This window comes from Cryptococcus neoformans (assembly GCF_000091045.1).
Source record: "Cryptococcus neoformans var. neoformans JEC21 chromosome 9 sequence".
Lineage (NCBI taxonomy): Eukaryota > Fungi > Basidiomycota > Tremellomycetes > Tremellales > Cryptococcaceae > Cryptococcus > Cryptococcus deneoformans.
In genome coordinates, this window is record NC_006694.1 from 532,028 (window position 1) to 547,500 (window position 15,473).

The 15,473-nt window shown below is 49.7% G+C and overlaps 7 protein-coding genes across 7 annotated transcripts in view; 4 read left to right on the top strand and 3 right to left on the bottom strand.

The window, feature by feature from the left end:
- The first annotated feature begins 161 nt into the window (after positions 1 to 161).
- CNI01920 (ATP-binding cassette (ABC) transporter, putative) lies at positions 162 to 2,967 on the top strand. The gene is made up of 7 exons (XM_024657813.1): positions 162 to 231; positions 297 to 950; positions 1,004 to 1,190; positions 1,238 to 1,496; positions 1,544 to 1,718; positions 1,771 to 2,560; positions 2,611 to 2,967. Exons 2-7 carry the CDS (start codon positions 377 to 379, stop codon positions 2,828 to 2,830), a joined length of 2,205 nt encoding a protein of 734 aa, XP_024513466.1. The 5' UTR covers positions 162 to 231; positions 297 to 376; the 3' UTR covers positions 2,831 to 2,967.
- On the bottom strand, positions 2,845 to 4,070 carry CNI01930 (hypothetical protein). The gene is made up of 4 exons (XM_572998.2): positions 3,695 to 4,070; positions 3,376 to 3,599; positions 3,149 to 3,239; positions 2,845 to 3,096 (listed from the first exon to the last, which is right to left on the bottom strand). Exons 1-4 carry the CDS (start codon positions 3,815 to 3,817, stop codon positions 2,998 to 3,000), a joined length of 537 nt encoding a protein of 178 aa, XP_572998.1. The 5' UTR covers positions 3,818 to 4,070; the 3' UTR covers positions 2,845 to 2,997.
- Positions 4,071 to 4,224: 154 nt separating this feature from the next.
- Positions 4,225 to 7,169, bottom strand: CNI01940 (karyogamy-related protein, putative). Its single transcript, XM_024657814.1, has 3 exons — positions 5,138 to 7,169; positions 4,417 to 5,087; positions 4,225 to 4,368 (listed from the first exon to the last, which is right to left on the bottom strand). The coding sequence occupies exons 1-3, from the start codon at positions 7,088 to 7,090 to the stop codon at positions 4,302 to 4,304; spliced, it is 2,691 nt and encodes an 896-aa protein (XP_024513465.1). The 5' UTR covers positions 7,091 to 7,169; the 3' UTR covers positions 4,225 to 4,301.
- Positions 7,170 to 7,311: 142 nt separating this feature from the next.
- Positions 7,312 to 8,991, top strand: CNI01950 (hypothetical protein). The gene is made up of 6 exons (XM_024657815.1): positions 7,312 to 7,557; positions 7,609 to 7,764; positions 7,822 to 7,970; positions 8,036 to 8,098; positions 8,152 to 8,527; positions 8,595 to 8,991. Exons 1-6 carry the CDS (start codon positions 7,390 to 7,392, stop codon positions 8,925 to 8,927), a joined length of 1,245 nt encoding a protein of 414 aa, XP_024513569.1. The 5' UTR covers positions 7,312 to 7,389; the 3' UTR covers positions 8,928 to 8,991.
- CNI01960 (exopolyphosphatase, putative) lies at positions 8,036 to 10,608 on the bottom strand. Its single transcript, XM_572843.2, has 3 exons — positions 10,231 to 10,608; positions 9,060 to 10,186; positions 8,036 to 9,003 (listed from the first exon to the last, which is right to left on the bottom strand). The coding sequence occupies exons 1-3, from the start codon at positions 10,583 to 10,585 to the stop codon at positions 8,977 to 8,979; spliced, it is 1,509 nt and encodes a 502-aa protein (XP_572843.1). The 5' UTR covers positions 10,586 to 10,608; the 3' UTR covers positions 8,036 to 8,976.
- A 334-nt stretch (positions 10,609 to 10,942) lies between these two features.
- CNI01970 (hypothetical protein) lies at positions 10,943 to 13,711 on the top strand. The gene is made up of 4 exons (XM_572974.2): positions 10,943 to 11,067; positions 11,173 to 13,197; positions 13,256 to 13,443; positions 13,503 to 13,711. The coding sequence occupies exons 2-4, from the start codon at positions 11,215 to 11,217 to the stop codon at positions 13,543 to 13,545; spliced, it is 2,214 nt and encodes a 737-aa protein (XP_572974.1). The 5' UTR covers positions 10,943 to 11,067; positions 11,173 to 11,214; the 3' UTR covers positions 13,546 to 13,711.
- Positions 13,712 to 13,851: 140 nt separating this feature from the next.
- Positions 13,852 to 15,473, top strand: part of CNI01980 (zinc-finger protein, putative) — a 1,662-nt gene continuing 40 nt past the window's right edge. Inside the window, exons 1-3 of the mRNA XM_572828.2 lie at positions 13,852 to 14,338; positions 14,395 to 14,532; positions 14,591 to 15,473. The exon at positions 14,591 to 15,473 is cut by the window's right edge and continues 40 nt beyond it. Coding sequence (XP_572828.1) covers positions 13,921 to 14,338; positions 14,395 to 14,532; positions 14,591 to 15,423 — 1,389 coding nt within the window. The 5' untranslated portion in view covers positions 13,852 to 13,920 and the 3' untranslated portion in view covers positions 15,424 to 15,473. The remainder of the gene's footprint in view (positions 14,339 to 14,394; positions 14,533 to 14,590) is intronic.

Genomic DNA, 15,473 nt, shown 5'->3' on the forward strand with positions numbered 1-15,473 from the left:
GGATCCCTCGGCCCCCTCTAGTTACCGGCCGCGCCCACTCCGGGAACGGTCAGCCGGCGTTACTTCCGGCCATAACCGGCGTTATCACCAGGTGGCACATGTGGTGAGCGCCGTCCACCGCATGAATGAGTGATGGTGGGAGCACACACTCAGCCGGCGGCCACCGATCGCGCCAGGAACGATCATTCATGAGCATGATCAATCAGTCATTCGTTTTGGGCCTTGCGTGCTGTACGCCTTCGATTACTTCGGGATTTTATTTACGGGCATTAATAGCGCGTTCCTCGTTCTATCAGATAAAATACCTTGACTCTCCGTTGTCGACCTTTCTATTCCACATACCACTCCGCCGGCCCCGAAACCCTCCACACTCAAAATGAGCTTCGGCTCCTGCAGTCGACATGCGCTTTTTACCCCAGGAGCCTTGCCAGGCTCATTTAGGACCATGACTACGTCATGCGTTAAGAGGGTCTATACAGCACAAATACGTGGCGGGGATGCCTTGGGCAAGCGTTTACCTTCGGTCTCCTCCTTCCCAGGACAGCTGCCAAGGCATGGATCACATTTTCAATCATTAGCATTCTTTTCGACATCACGTCGGCGCCAAACTCCACCCCCACCATCACCACCTACCACCTCTCAATCCCCAACCGTACCTTCAAAAGCGTCGACTACTCCCCCCACCTCGCTCAATACCTCCAAACCCGTTGCTACAGAATCACAAGATAAGACGGACTGGTCTATCATTGCCAAGCTAGCTGGTAATATCTGGCCGAAGAACAACCCCAATGTTAAATTTCGCGTCATTGGTGCTCTTACGTTGCTTGTTGCAGGCAAAGTCTTGAACGTCCAAGTGCCATTCTTCTTCAAGACCATTGTGGATAGCTTGAACGTGCCCATAACAGAGTCAACTACAGTTTGGGTTTTGGCCGGTGCTAGTATCGCTGGATGTAAGTGTCATTCTATATTTGTGCCTGTCCAGAGACATACTAATTCTTCTTAGATGGTGCCGCGAGAGTCTTGACCACCCTCTTTGGGGAGCTTCGAAATGCAGTCTTTGCCTCTGTCGCCCAGAATGCTATCCGAAAAGTGGCCCGAGAGACTTTCGAGCACCTCTTGAATATGGATATGAAGTTCCACCTGGAACGTCAAACTGGCGGTCTCACCCGAGCTATCGACCGTGGAACCAAGTACGCCAATCCACCTACCTGGCGGAATTAGCTAATCATGCACTCAGGGGTATCTCCTTCATTCTTTCCTCTATCGTTTTCCACGTGATCCCCACTGCTCTTGAGATTTCCATGGTCTGCGGTATCCTCTCGTGGAAGTTTGGCTGGGATTTTGCAGCCGTTACTGCGATTACCATGCTCCTCTACACTTGGTTCACCATCAAGACAACAGCTTGGAGGACAACGTTCAGGAAGCAGGCAAACGCGGCAGATAATAAGGGTGCGACAGTTGCGGTAGACAGCTTGATCAATTATGAAGCTGTCAAGGTTCGTTTGGCAGTATTGACGCAGAACAAAATCTGACACTACCATAGTCTTTTAACAACGAGAAGTACGAGGTTGCTCAGTATGATACCACCCTCAAAGCTTATGAAAAGGCTTCCGTCAAGATTGCAACTTCTCTCGCTGCTCTCAACTCTGGCCAAAATTTCATCTTCTCCAGCGCCTTGACTATGATGATGTTGCTTGGTGCTCAGGGGATTGTCAAGGGTATGTCGACTCTATTCGATTATTCACATACAATGGCTCATTGATCTTGCAGGTACAATGACTGTGGGTGACCTCGTCCTCGTAAACCAACTTGTCTTCCAGCTTTCCCTTCCCCTCAACTTCCTCGGCACAGTTTACCGCGAACTTCGTCAAAGTCTTATCGACATGGATGTCATGTTTAACCTTCAGTCTCTTGATTCTGCGACCAAAGACTCACCTACTGCCAAACCTCTTCATCTCAAGGGTGGAGAGATTGAGTTCCGGAATGTTGCTTTTGCCTACCATCCCGAACGCCCTATTTTCCGCGACCTTTCTTTCAAGATCCCAGCCGGTCAGAAAGTAGCCATCGTTGGTCCGTCTGGCTGCGGTAAATCCACCGTATTCCGGCTTCTTTTCCGTTTCTACGATTCCAGCTCGGGACAAATTTTGATCGATGGGCAAGACATCAAAACTGTGACTCTCGACTCTCTCCGTCGATCTATTGGTGTTGTCCCGCAAGACACTCCCCTCTTCCACGCAGATATCCTCCACAACATTCGTTACGGTAATCTCGAGGCTACAGATGAACAGGTCTATGAAGCCGCGAGAAAGGCTCACGTGGAAGGAACAATCCAGCGTTTGCCGGAAAAGTATGCCACCAAGGTTGGAGAACGTGGATTGATGATTTCCGGTGGAGAGAAGCAACGATTGGCTGTTGCGAGGGTGTTGTTGAAGGATCCCCCTGTTTTATTCTTTGATGAAGCCACCAGCGCACTGGACGTATATACCGAGACAGAGTTGATGAGGAACATCAACTCCATCTTGACGGGGCAGGGCAAAACCAGTGTGTTTATCGCTCATCGGTGAGTATTCCACGACTACCTACAGCTTCCAGAGCTAAATGAGACGATAGTTTGAGGACAATATCAGACGCGGACCTGATCATCGTCCTTCAGGACGGTTATGTTGCTGAACAGGGTACTCATGAGCAACTCTTGGCGATGCCAGGAGGAGTGTATCACGGATTATGGCAAGCTCAACTCACCGAAAGCACTCAACCCACTGAGGAGGAGATTGAGAGGCAAAGGGAAGAGCTAGAGGTTGTAGACGAGAAGAAAAAGCAGCAAACGTAGAAGAAGAGATTGGTCCTATCCATTTGCATTGGTCATGTGTTGCTAAATTATTTACGTCCCATGAAGACATAAATTGCCGTCAGAATGTCCGTCACGTATCATATCGCAGTCATGCTATGCACTATTCTATAATGACACCGCTAATCTCCCGCGAATCGCTATCCAGCTCAAGCGAGCATGGCAAGAGCTCCACCAGCGAGCATCAGGAGACCTGAAGTGACAGTGGTGAGTTGTTCGGCACCAGAGGACTGAGTGGCGGAAGCGGCCTGTCATCTCGTCAGCAGCATGCTCATCCAACCAAGACGCCTCAATGCTTACCTTGCTGGTATGAGACACATCAACTAAACTGACGGTGACGCCAGAGGAAGTTCTGGTTGAGGAGTTGGCCGAAGCAGTGGCAGAAACGGTGCTGATGCGAGCATGAGTCAGCTCTTAATGTTATCGCTCGGAAACCAAGTGACCAAATAGATACGGCCCTGATACGAGAGAAGGAAGAAGGAAAGACACCTGCTTGCCATTTGACTTTCCCAAGGTAAAAAACTTACGAAGTACCATCAGTGATGCTGAACTCATCGCTCTGAGCCAAGATACCACCGTCAGAAGAAGTGAAACTGATCCTGTACCCGTCACCAGGCTTGAGATCACTAGAGGGCATGTAGATGTAAGAGTCATCAGTAGTGTTGACCGCAGTGGTGACGACATCTGTGCGGGAAGACGAATTAGGCTTAGAGATGGCAATAGTAAAGTTCTGGGGGTCGGTGCTGACAGACTGTATGATAACGTCAGCAATGGTGTAATGGAGAGTATGCAGGTACCGAACAGAAAAGCTAAAGTTGACGACAATCAATCGAGTGAGGGACTCACAGTCCACTTGATGAGCTGCGAACCATGGGTATCCCATCCAGACGAGTTGGAAGGTGCAGTGATCTGAATAGCTTGAGCGACAGCAGCCGCCAAGCTGAGGGCAAGGATGGAACGAGCGGCCATTTTTGGAAGAATGTGTACTATAATTGAGAGATATTACGGTAAGTATTTAAATCAGCAAACTTGAGAAGAGAGGAATAAAGAAGGAAGAATGAGAAAGAATCTGAAGGCGGTGGAGACATTTATACTCTGAAGATATAGCTGAAAGGAAGTTCTTTCACAGCTCGCACGGCGTCTAGGTTAGTTAGTGTTAGTACCATCAGAACACGTTTTCGTATCACCGTTAACGGCGAATTGGCACCAGAGCAAAGAGGAGATCAACCGGCCCTGAGGTGAAAGGTATGAAACTGCCTTTAGTCGGGACCTGTACTGACAGCCATTGGCGGGAGAAGAAGCAAGCCCATTTTCAGATGACGTGGCTGTTTTCCTTCGGGCACGGATCTCCAGTCGATCAGTTGAGAATAATAATGAGATGCTAATAATCCATGAAAATGCCCAGAGACCACAAATATGATGTACGGCAAGGGTAATATACTAAATATGAACATTAGTCGGACCTCTTCAACTCTTCCATGAGATCTTGTAGCCTCTGCCAGTCCTTCTCCCCTTCGAACCTACACCTCAGTTAGCTCTGATTCATGCGCATTATAAGTAGCACTTACGATTCTTTCGTTCGTCCCATAAACGTCCTCACCAAACCTCTCGCTTGGAACTTCCAGTCTCCCTTTTTCTTCTTTTCTCCTTGCTCTTCTTGCGCTGCTTTGGCCTTGGGTCCTAAAACGCTCAGAACCGCGACCAAGTTTTCTAATTCTCCCACTGCGTCTTTCCATTTACCCAGATCCCGCTCCACAGTCTCATCTTGCACAGGACCAAATCTCCAGGCTCGAAGGTAATCTTCCATAGCACCCTCCCAATCTTCCTTCCATCGCAAGAGCCTCGCATGCGTACGCCAAACTCGTGGTGAATCAGAGATACGAGGCAAGATGACCACATCAAACAACCTTTCCACGATGGGCAAAAGACCGAAGCCTTCGTTCGAGGTCTTGGGAACGATTTTGGTGGATTCGTCTTTGCTTAATGAGAAGTCATCTCGGGTCACACTATCCACAAGCTTGTCGAGAACGTCCACATCAATGGCATGCTCAGGATCTCGATTCGCGAGTTCTTCAACAACACGAGTCATAGCACGGGCGGCTTCGGAAAGCTCTCCAACGTCAACGGCGACGATCATATAATTCTGCCACATTCGCCAATTGGTATACGCGTATCGAAGGCCTTGACGAAGAGCTCGGAAGGCAAGAATCTTGTTCTCATATGACACAGGTGGGGGAAGCTAACATTCATTAATATAAGCTGATTAATATATATCGAAATATGACTTACTTGGTCCTTGGGAAGGCCTTCTTCTTCCAATCTCAGGTAGACAGCAGCCAAATTGTTCCAACCTTCCGCGTCATCCTCGTCGACACCCACTTGTTTCCTAAACGCATCCCTAGCATCCTTCCACTTTTCCAATCGTAGGCACGCCACACCGAGCGTGAACCACACTCGTGCGTAGAGAGGGTTGATCTCAAGGGCAGAATGGAAGCAGGGGATGGCCTTCTCGTACTCTTGCGTGCCCATGTAGAGAGAACCAAGGGAACGCATGGCTCGAGAAGACGTGTGCTCCGAAACTTCCCAACCCTTTTCGTAATGCTCGACTGCAGTCTCTCGAGCTGATGACGGGTCACGCTGAGCAGCCTCTGTACCGAGACAAAGGTCGCCAAGCAAACACCAAAGTTTGCCTTCCCTGGCAGCGGTAAGCTTTTGCTTGCGACTCTCGCTGACATTGGCTCGACCAAGAGTGGGCACTAGATCCGATTCGACCTTTTTGCCCGCCAACAAATCCTTCACGATACCAATGGCTTCCTCTTCCTTATCCATCTTCTGCATACACATAATAGCATCCTCCCACATTTCGAGTCTAGTGAAGATTTCGAGGGCACTACGGATAACGCCGACACTCATAAACCTCTTAGCCAACTCGCGTTCCATCTCCCACTTGCTAGGCAAGGGCAGTTGGTGGAAGTACCTTAACCTCTCTTTAGGTTCTGAGTCGCTAGTGGGCATTTGCTCGATGAGAGCTTGGAGCTGAAGAGTTGATCGTTCAACGGTTCGTGATCTGGTGGCTTCCAACCTTGAACGAAGTAGAAGGGCAGTGGTGTGCACAGACCAGTTACGTGGATGAGAAATGACACGAGAGAGGAAAGGCATCATTTGTTGCGCAGTCAATCCTGACGAAGGGGTATTGTTAGATTGCGCAAGACAGAATGAGATGAGAAGAGACTGATCAAGAGGGTGGAGAGCTGGCTGATCTGAAGGGTCGAGATGAGCAAGGCGAGAGGTGGAAGATGTGTCGCGAGTGACTTTCGTAAATTCTGTTTCTTCCAAAAGGGTGTCGTCATTCAAGAGCAAGCTCTCAGGCAAAGCCGCCTTTTCTTCAGCAGCACTTTCTTTCTCCACCTTGTCATCTTCGCCATCCCGCTTCCTGGATTCAGCCAAAAGGACCAATTGGCTGTGGGCAGCCACCTGGTATTTCGTCTTCTTTCCCAGAGCTCCAGTAAGCTCGAATTCAAGCCCGCCGGCCTTAGCTGCGGTCAAAAATTCCTGATTGGCATGTTTGTCGGTACCAAGGGAATAATGGAGTAGGCCAAGCTCGAGATGAATCTGAGCAATAAGATCTTGGTCCGACTGGACTACAGGATTGTCTAACAGAGTCTTGATTGAATCTAACAAAGTTTCTGGTTGGCTAACGGGTTCATCGAGGAGGGAAAGGTGAACAAGATGGAGTCGAAGAAGCCAAAGGGGCAAAGTGGGCAACGCGCTTGAGTCGGCTTCAAGAGAAAGGAATAATCGCCGGGCCAGGAGGAAGAAGACAGAATGTTGAGAGAGGTGGTAGGCTGGTTCGCCATGGAGAGTAAGGAAAGGCAAGGAAGCCGCATTGAGGTCTTCAATCGAGCTGGAAGAGGCGTCAAGGACGTCAAGAGGGGTAAATGGAAGATCGGGACCTGTCCAGTTGATCTGCACGAATGAATGAAGAAGGGCGATAGCGGTGATCAGTTTGATGATTGGGTCAACATTGGTGGATGATTCTGAAGATGGACCGGCGACGTCGAGTCCATCGAACAAGTTTGATGCGGATGACAAAGCAGCCCGAGATTCGGAGGACAGAAGGACGAATTTGAAGTCAGCTTCGGCCAATCTTGTTGCCAGTTCTTTTATTCTGGGCGAGGTAGCTTGAATATCGGCAGGAATTGGACCCCCACGAAGAAGGGACCATTGAGTAGGGTCGGCCATTGTATCTGATTGTGGCTATGGAGGTGGATAATTGGAAAGCAAAAAAAAAGAGCGCACAATATACACCCCGCCATGCGGACAGACTTCGTTGTGCTGAGTAACAGCTTCTTAGTGCCAGACTTTTCAATAAGTGAAGTGGAGGCTTACGTAAAGTACCTCCACTTTTGTGTTTTCGTCGGTTGTACCTTGCGTTCGTCTGAAGGGGAGATCAAGGTCGAAAAACATTCAACGGCTGTTACATTTGGTCACTGCGTAGTCTTGATCTCTTAAGGCTAACTTTTCCCGAAGAAGAGTCGAAAATGGTGAATATCTTAGAACAAAAGGTAGACGAAGTCAGGCTGGAAGGAAAGCTCAGAGAAGGTGAAGATTCTGCAGGAGAAAGCGAAACGGAAGACATTCCAGCTCCTGATGGAGAGCCATCCATAAAGAACAAGAAGAAGAAAAAGAAGAAGAAGGGGAAGAGCAAGGTGCGTTAATTCAAAGCTCATAATTTCAAACTGTTTAACTTTGTTTACCAGGCATCTAGCGGAGCAAATCCCTTATTAGGCAGTATTCCTGATGAAGAACCTGCCCCTCCGCCCGAGACTCCTGAGGAAAAGGCCAAATGGGATAAGGAGCTGAAGAAGGGATGTAGGACATTCTCTTTACCATCGTGGTATGTCTTGGATGATAGGGTAAGTACTGAACCAATTGTCCTTTCTTGTGGCTGAGACTCGAGAACGATTTGTTAGACTCGGCCGATCCTCAACACCTTCTTAACCCCTTCGTGTAAAAAGTTTGCTTTACAAACACCCAGACTACGCTTGCGTCAGGTAGAGGTTGGGGATACGACTGGAATAAGAAGAATAAAAATGGAGCCTACTGTACAAAGGACCCAGCTGTAAGTCAAACGACTAACTGTTGACCTTTGCTTGTCAACCACTAGCTAATAATTTATCGACTCAGCTACGGATCACCTTCCATTTCTGATATCAAAGAGTCTTTCCAGAACCGTTACATCCGATCCAGGTGGGCTGTATAGTTCCCATAAACTACAATAAATCCCCTAACAGAAGTCATAGCATCCCACGAGCCTCCACATCTACCGATACAAAATACAGGGAAGAATATGTTTTTGCCATCACTGCCCTCGACCCTTCTTCTTTAGCCATCAAACCTGCGGGCAACGTTCGGATAACCAACCGCCTCACCTCTGCAGAGGGGTACATAGGCAACATTGCCCTCTCCCTCTTATTCACTGACTCATGCCCTTCATTACTTCCTCAGAAGGGCCAGGTTTATACCCAGCCGACGTTTGAGCAGTTCAAGAAGATGGGATTGGTGGGCAAGATGTTTTACGAGGTACATCCGCAACTTTGGGGGCAGGGGATCATGAGTGAGGCGTTTGTGGAGGTTTTGAGGTTTGCAATGGAGGAAGTAGGATGTACCTTGGTGCAAGTAAGTTTTGTCTGGTATTCTCTAGAGGATGAGGTGACGAGATGAGATAATGCTGACTGAATCCCAGTCTGATCCGACTGTCAACAACGATGCTTCCATCCGATTATGTACCAAAAACGGCATGCACTTTGTCGAAAAGCGCGATAATGAGTGGGATAAACCTCAGCTCATACACGAAATATCGAGTAAGACATGGTGGGAGAAGAATCGGCCGGGCAAGGTGGTAATGGATAGATGGGGTGGGAAGGAAGTTTGTCGATGGTGTCTCAATTTTAGACTTGCAACGCCAACGATTCAATGCCAACATTGCGACTGGGCAAAATATTGTTCAAGGGAATGTCAGAGAGCGGACTGGGTAAGAACGAATGGGCATCAATCGGAGTGTGATCTGAAACCATAGGGGGGCTATAGATGTATCTTTCAATCAATCTAGAGGTATATATAGTGACTTATTGCAACTCTGAAACAAGATTTTTCTGTTGCAGATATCAATCAGTCTTTTGCCATCTCACTGGATAGGTGGACAACTCACCAGTAAAGGCGCGACCTGCTTCCTTGTAGCCTTTGCATTTCCCTGCACCCATACTTTAACCAACCTCTCATCATCCTGTCTCTTAACTTTTTCTTCCTTCTTCCATTCCTCCAACTGTAACATTTCACTAGCCTCCAAGCCTGCCGCAAGCCGATCAAACACCGATCGTGCTTCTTGCGGATCCCTGATGACACCACCTGGCCGAATGATTAAAGCCAACTGGCGCTTATGTTTGCCCTTCTTCTCGCTCCTGTACGTTGTCAAGATCCCTTCAATATCCAATGTCCTCTCTCGCATATACTGTTCCGTACCGCTCATCAATGTCTCCCAGCCCTCTGGCTCCTTGGCAATCCAAGTCTTCAAGCCCAACGGCACAGTCGACAGACCGACCTTCAACGTGGGGAAATTAGGGGATTGGGTGGGCCATTCGTACTCTTTATAGTCACGCATGAGGAGCTCATAGGTGGTCAAGTTGGAGACATCGGATTTTGCATCCTGCAGAGTGTCTGATAGGAGCTTGAGAGAGGGCGGTAAACCACCCTCACCGGTAACGGAAAATGATCCTGCTTGACCCTGGGCGATGGTAGAAATGGAATATAAAAATGCTGCGGCCTCATAGTCCACGGAAGTGGCTTTACCACCGGGTTTCAAACCGCCAGTATCGATCACAATTGCAGAAAGAAGTAAAGTAGCTAGCTCGGGTGGTACAGGCGAACCGCGAGAGATGGAGGCTTCCCACTGAGGTTGGAAATGTTTTACGACAAGAGACGCACAACTACCAGTGGGGATGGTGATTTCTCTGATCGAAGCGTCGGTATGCGCATTTTCATCTTCGTGGTGGTCGATTATAGCGTCGACTTTGCCTTGAGCAAATTCAGGCAATAGTTTATTATGGTCGACAAGTGCGAAAGTAATGCCTTGGGAAGCCAATTCGGTAGTGGATACAGGGAGCTGTGAGGCGTGCAAGAGGGAAGTGAGAGGAATAGAAGTGTTTCTGAGAGCGATGAGGTTTTCTGGGCGGAGACGCATGGATTTGGGAGGGGTGAGGATAAGGGGGACGACACGGGATGCAAGAAGGGTAGCAGAAAGCTGGGAAAAAGCCACAGACGAAGCAAGAGAGTCAAGATCTGTGGACGTAAGCTTGACCTTGCATAAAATGCTGTATGCTCACCTCCAGCTTGATTTCCCATGACCACACTCCAACCCCTGCCTTTTCCGTCCTTCAAATCTTGCAGAAAAAGGTCCCTCTGACTGGACAGAAACCCGGCGAGCTTTCCTTCAGGGACAGTCGCATTATCGCTTCCCGATTGGATGGTTGCGTTGTCCATGATTATTGAGCTTACTGGTCTGGCTTGACAGGAGAGTGTGTTGTGGGCTGTAGTGGATAAACGTGCGAGAGAAAAAGGGAGGCAGACTCGCATAGACGAGTCCAAGTAACCGAGGAAGAGGAGGATAAAGATGACCGGGGGTATGGTGACGAAAGCGAAGAGGAGACAAATTAGGCTGCTGTGTCGAGGAAGACGCATGCAGATGGTGGGATAGGCGGGTGGGTAAAGAAGAAAACGAAATACGTGCAGTGCAACTGGAGGCGGTAAAACGTCATAGCATCGAGACAACGAGAGTCCCCGCTGTCCTCTTGCGGATCAGGCAGGGTGGGTACAGTGCATAAGGAGGTGAATGCGGGGGCAACTCCTACTGGGGCGTATGGAGACTATGCATGAGCGAGAGAGATTTCGGGGAAGAACTGGTGCATATATATGAGACTGGAAAGCAAGTAATGGGCATAGCAGGGATTTGCCACCTGTGCCTTGATTTGTGACGATGGCCGAGTTACTCCTTTAACTCCATCATCAGCCATATTCTTTCTTCCTCCCTATTTCTCTCCATTCCACCGCTAGCCTCAAATCAGGTCCATCGCAGCGGCCGTCCTTTCTGCCCTCCTTTCTGCCCTTCTGCCGCGCTAGTCACTGTCCCATCCCACCTACGCCTAGCGCCGTCTGGCCAGCAGGTGAGTGACTCAGCTGCCCATCGGCTTCCCCCATCATCTCCAGGAAGATGCGCATCTTCATTGATGCACCGCCTCTGTTTAGTCAGCCGCTAACATGCCATATAGTCTGCCGCTTACTGTCCCCACTGCCCCGCCCATCACGCGGCCATGGTCTCCACAAAAGCCCTTCCCTCTTCCGCAATCCCCGCAAAACAACTCCGTTCACCCCGATCACCACACTCCCCCAAGTCACCACGCACGAAACATACAGACGCATTTGCCCCCCTTTCCGAAGTCCTTACAGACAGCCCGTCTGATGTTGCCATGGAACCAGACGCCAGCGCCGGTGTTGGCGTTTCCCCTGCCGAGCCATACCTCCTCAGGCGAGTGCTTTCTGGAGGGTCGAATGCGTCAACGCTCCCCAGCAATGCCGGCAGTCCGGGCATGAAGAGTGCGCCTTTGTCGCCCAGCTCGCAAGGCGCGAGAACACCGAAGGCTGGCAAGGCACAGCAGCTGGCCTCAGATATGGATGGGTTGAATGTACGATCGCCAGTGTCGAATGATGGGAGTCTACCGCCACCGGCCGGGGCACCGGACATTCCGGAGCCGATGAACAGTCGAAAGGGGCCGAAATCAATAGACGATACGAAGAATGGTGGCAGCAGTGATGGTGTGGAGCAAGGGCCGATTAGTGGAGATACGAACGGGCACCATACAAAGCAACGCTCCTATACGGGCTCTACAGATTCATCCAACTCTCAACATCCTGTACCTTCGCCCCATCTGGGCTCAAGTTACGGACCAGAAGGGTTTCCAATACTCCATCATTCTCCCGAGGCCAGTCCTATGGCGTACTCACCTTACTTGGCTGGTGCAGGGGCCAGTTACTTTGGTGGGAACGGCAACTTTGACCCCGAACTTGCTGCTCGCCAAGCTGCCCTGCTGGCTAAAGCCGACGAAGCTGTTAGACAATTGAACAATACCGCTACAGTCTTCCAAGGTCCTATGCCGCCGGGCCCTGCTTACCCCGAGACGTTTGGACAAGTACCTCGCAACTATGCGAATTTTGTCACACCTCATCAGAATCCAACAGTCACCAGGCAGTCGTCTACCAGTTCTAGTTTAACAGATGCGGCAAGTACAAGTTCTGAAGAATCCGACTGGTGCATTCCTACAGTTGAATGGGTCCCTGCCAACCAATGGCAACATTCCACCTACCTCAACAGTCCTGGAACCGTGTTTAATAGACAAGAAAAGGACCGAGTCCCGTCCAACAGCCGCATGCCCCCTCCCTTAGGTACGAGACCAACGTCCTCCCGACATCCATCAACGGGTCCAGCCGAACATCCACCTTTACAGCATCAAAATCCACTTCCTTTTCGCTCGTCAGCTGCAACTCCTCCCCTCAATACCTCTCACCCTTCGTGGGCAACCGCCCCCGCCTCTGAATCACCCGATGAAGATGACGATAATCAAACAGTTGGTCATGCCCGTGATCGATCACCCTCCACATCATCACAGTCTGCTCAAAGCGGTCTAGATCTACTCTGGCGGGCAGCCCATGGAATAAAACAGCCCAACATGCCCCGTGATGTGTCGTTTGACCATAAAGGTAAACGTAAAGCAGGTGCAGAGGCTGTCGATAAATGGCGAGCAAGCGGGATTCCCACGGGACCTCCTCCGCCTGTTGGTGCGTCTCAAGATGAAGTCAAGCCACCTACCACCAGTCCGCCGAGAAAGAGACGAAGAAGTGAGGTGGAGATGGAGGAGATGGAAATGGATAACGCTGCAAATGTAGAAGCGGAAGAGGATGAAGAGGCGATCGCGGAAGATCCGACGAGCGATTACCGCTCCCCATCAACTTCTGAAGGTCCAGTGAGCGATCACGATAGTGAATATGGGTCAGGTGCTAGACGCGGTCGACCTATTGCTCGTGGAAGAGGAAGGGGCAGAGCAGGTACGAGTGCGAGGGGTAGAGGAGGGACGGCAAATACGGCTTTGTCTTCTGCGCCTGGTGGGATTACAAAGCAAGGAACAATCAAAAAAGTACGCAAGGTTGGAGATTCCCCAAACGGAACAGCAAAGGGTGGGAGGAAACCAGCAGCTGTACCTCCTGGTGGTGTACAATGCGATTATGTGAATCCATTACCTGTAAGTTTTTTTCATGTCAGATTCTTCCATATTTTAGTTCAGACTGACACGCACGTAGCCTTATAATCGTTGTACAGACGTATTCACGCGCAAATACGATCTTCCTCGGCATATGGCTCGACATGCTAGACGCGAAGGCGAGTTGGTGATGGAAGGTAAACTGTCCGAAGACAAAGCCATACTTTGGAAGACAATCAAGGATAAACCCAAGGTTGTTTGTGATACGTGTGGAGAAAGCTTTACGAGGTGAGTTCGTTTTTTGGGACGGGGATATCCTGCCGATCGATAAGCTGACATATACACAGAATGGATGCCCTCAAGAGACATCAAGCGAAACAGCATCATTAAGCTCTATAAATACACGGAACTACGTTGCTCGAATTAGTTGTTGAATTCATGTCGGTCTGTCAGAGTACCCTAGTCTGCAATAATCAACGCTTTTGTATGATTAGAAAGCAAATGTATAATGAAGTGATGCGGTGCTCACGATTCGCGTATGCATATGATATAGTTGGGTATAGACAGCAGCAGTCAAGCAGTTTCTTCTCATTTCAGGAGCTTCGTCCGGATACGGAATAGTGAATTGTCCGGACAATTTCATGTCATCGCGAATCAGCAGTTGTCTCCGAGCTCCGTTGCGTTCATTCGTTTCCCGTGGATAAACGGAGAAACAGTAAATACAACTCATTAATCATCTCCTCCAGCTTCCTAACGGCTCTTACAATGGCCTCGGCAACATCCTCCCTTCCCCCAACGTCCCCTCCAGCATCGACCCATACAATGGAACCGTCTCAGCCACAGTCATCACCTCTGAAAGCCCCATCTATCATCGTCTCCCCGTCCAAAAATCCCGTTATGGAACGCGTCGCCTCTCAACAACTAAACTCATCACCAGGACCTCAATGGGCAACAGAAAACAACCCGCACCCGAAAGCGGGAGGGAGTTATACGGGTGTCTCACCTGCTCCAAGTGTGGATGGACACGTCGATGTGGATGAGGAGATTGATGAGTTATTGGGAGATGACGATGTGCAAGAAGGCGCAGAGGAGAAAAATGGAGAGCCGGAGAAGCAGAAATGTCAGTGGGGGGAATGTCAAGGTGATTTCGACTCCAAGCAAGAATTTTATGGGCACGTTAAAGGTGAGTGCTGTGGATTACAATGTATACGGGTAGAAGTCCTGATCTCACGACCAAAGACCACATCAATGCTTCCAAGGAGTATGCATGTGAATGGCGGACTTGCAGTCGTGTTGGACACAAGCAAGGCCGATCATTGCTGTTGACCCATATCCGAGGCCATACGGGCGAAAGGCCATACAGCTGTACGATACCTGGTACGTCTTTGGGTATCATTCCACTTTTGCGTCTCGTTGCTGATTTCCCGCGATATAGGATGTAACAAAGCATTCGCACGTACAGACGCCCTCAATAAGCACAAGCGTACAGTACACGCTGATGTCACAAACCCCAATGGTGCCAAACCCTCTAAAGGTGGAAAGGGGAAAACCAAGGCTACACCTGGGACCGGTAAGGGTAAGGGTAAAACCAAAGGTGTTGCTCCCGTTCCTTCTGATATCCCCACACCTACTCCCGCCATCACCTCCAAACCTAAATCAAAGTCTCTACCTCCACCACTTATCCTTTCACCATCGCCTCCTATACCTCCCGTTTCAGCGCCTGACGAGGATTTGATACTGGATCCCGAACTGGCGGAGCTTATCCCTCGTCTTCGGTCCCGATGGCCTATTATTCCAGAAGGGAACGATGAGATCGAAGCTCTGAGGGAGGCTAGGCGAAGATTCCCGAGGCACCGTCTATTCCCCAATTATACCAAGGAAGAAGACGTCGAGGAAAAAGGGAGTCGAGTCGGGCTGGAAGAACTAGTAGCCGATCCTCTTGATGACCCCGTTGCAAGGCCTTTACGACGGAATGGTGAAGACGAAATTGAATACAGGGAAAGAGTGCGAGAGTATCTGACAGACACATCAAGACCCCCTGATGCGGACCTTCCGATGGAGGAACTAGATTATACCCTGCCGCCTCTTGTCCCAGAAATTGCACACACAACGGAAGATCCTGAAGATCCCGAAGGCGAGGTGGTAGATGTCCTGGGCAGAAGCCGCTGGCAAGTTAGATATATTATGGCAAAAGCGAGACTTTTGCTGCTGGAGGAAGAGAACATGTTGAGGCGAAGATATCTGCAGGAACTGGCAGAGACTCGATAAACCTATCAATCACTCATACAAAAAGGTATAGCGGACTTCCACTGTTATCT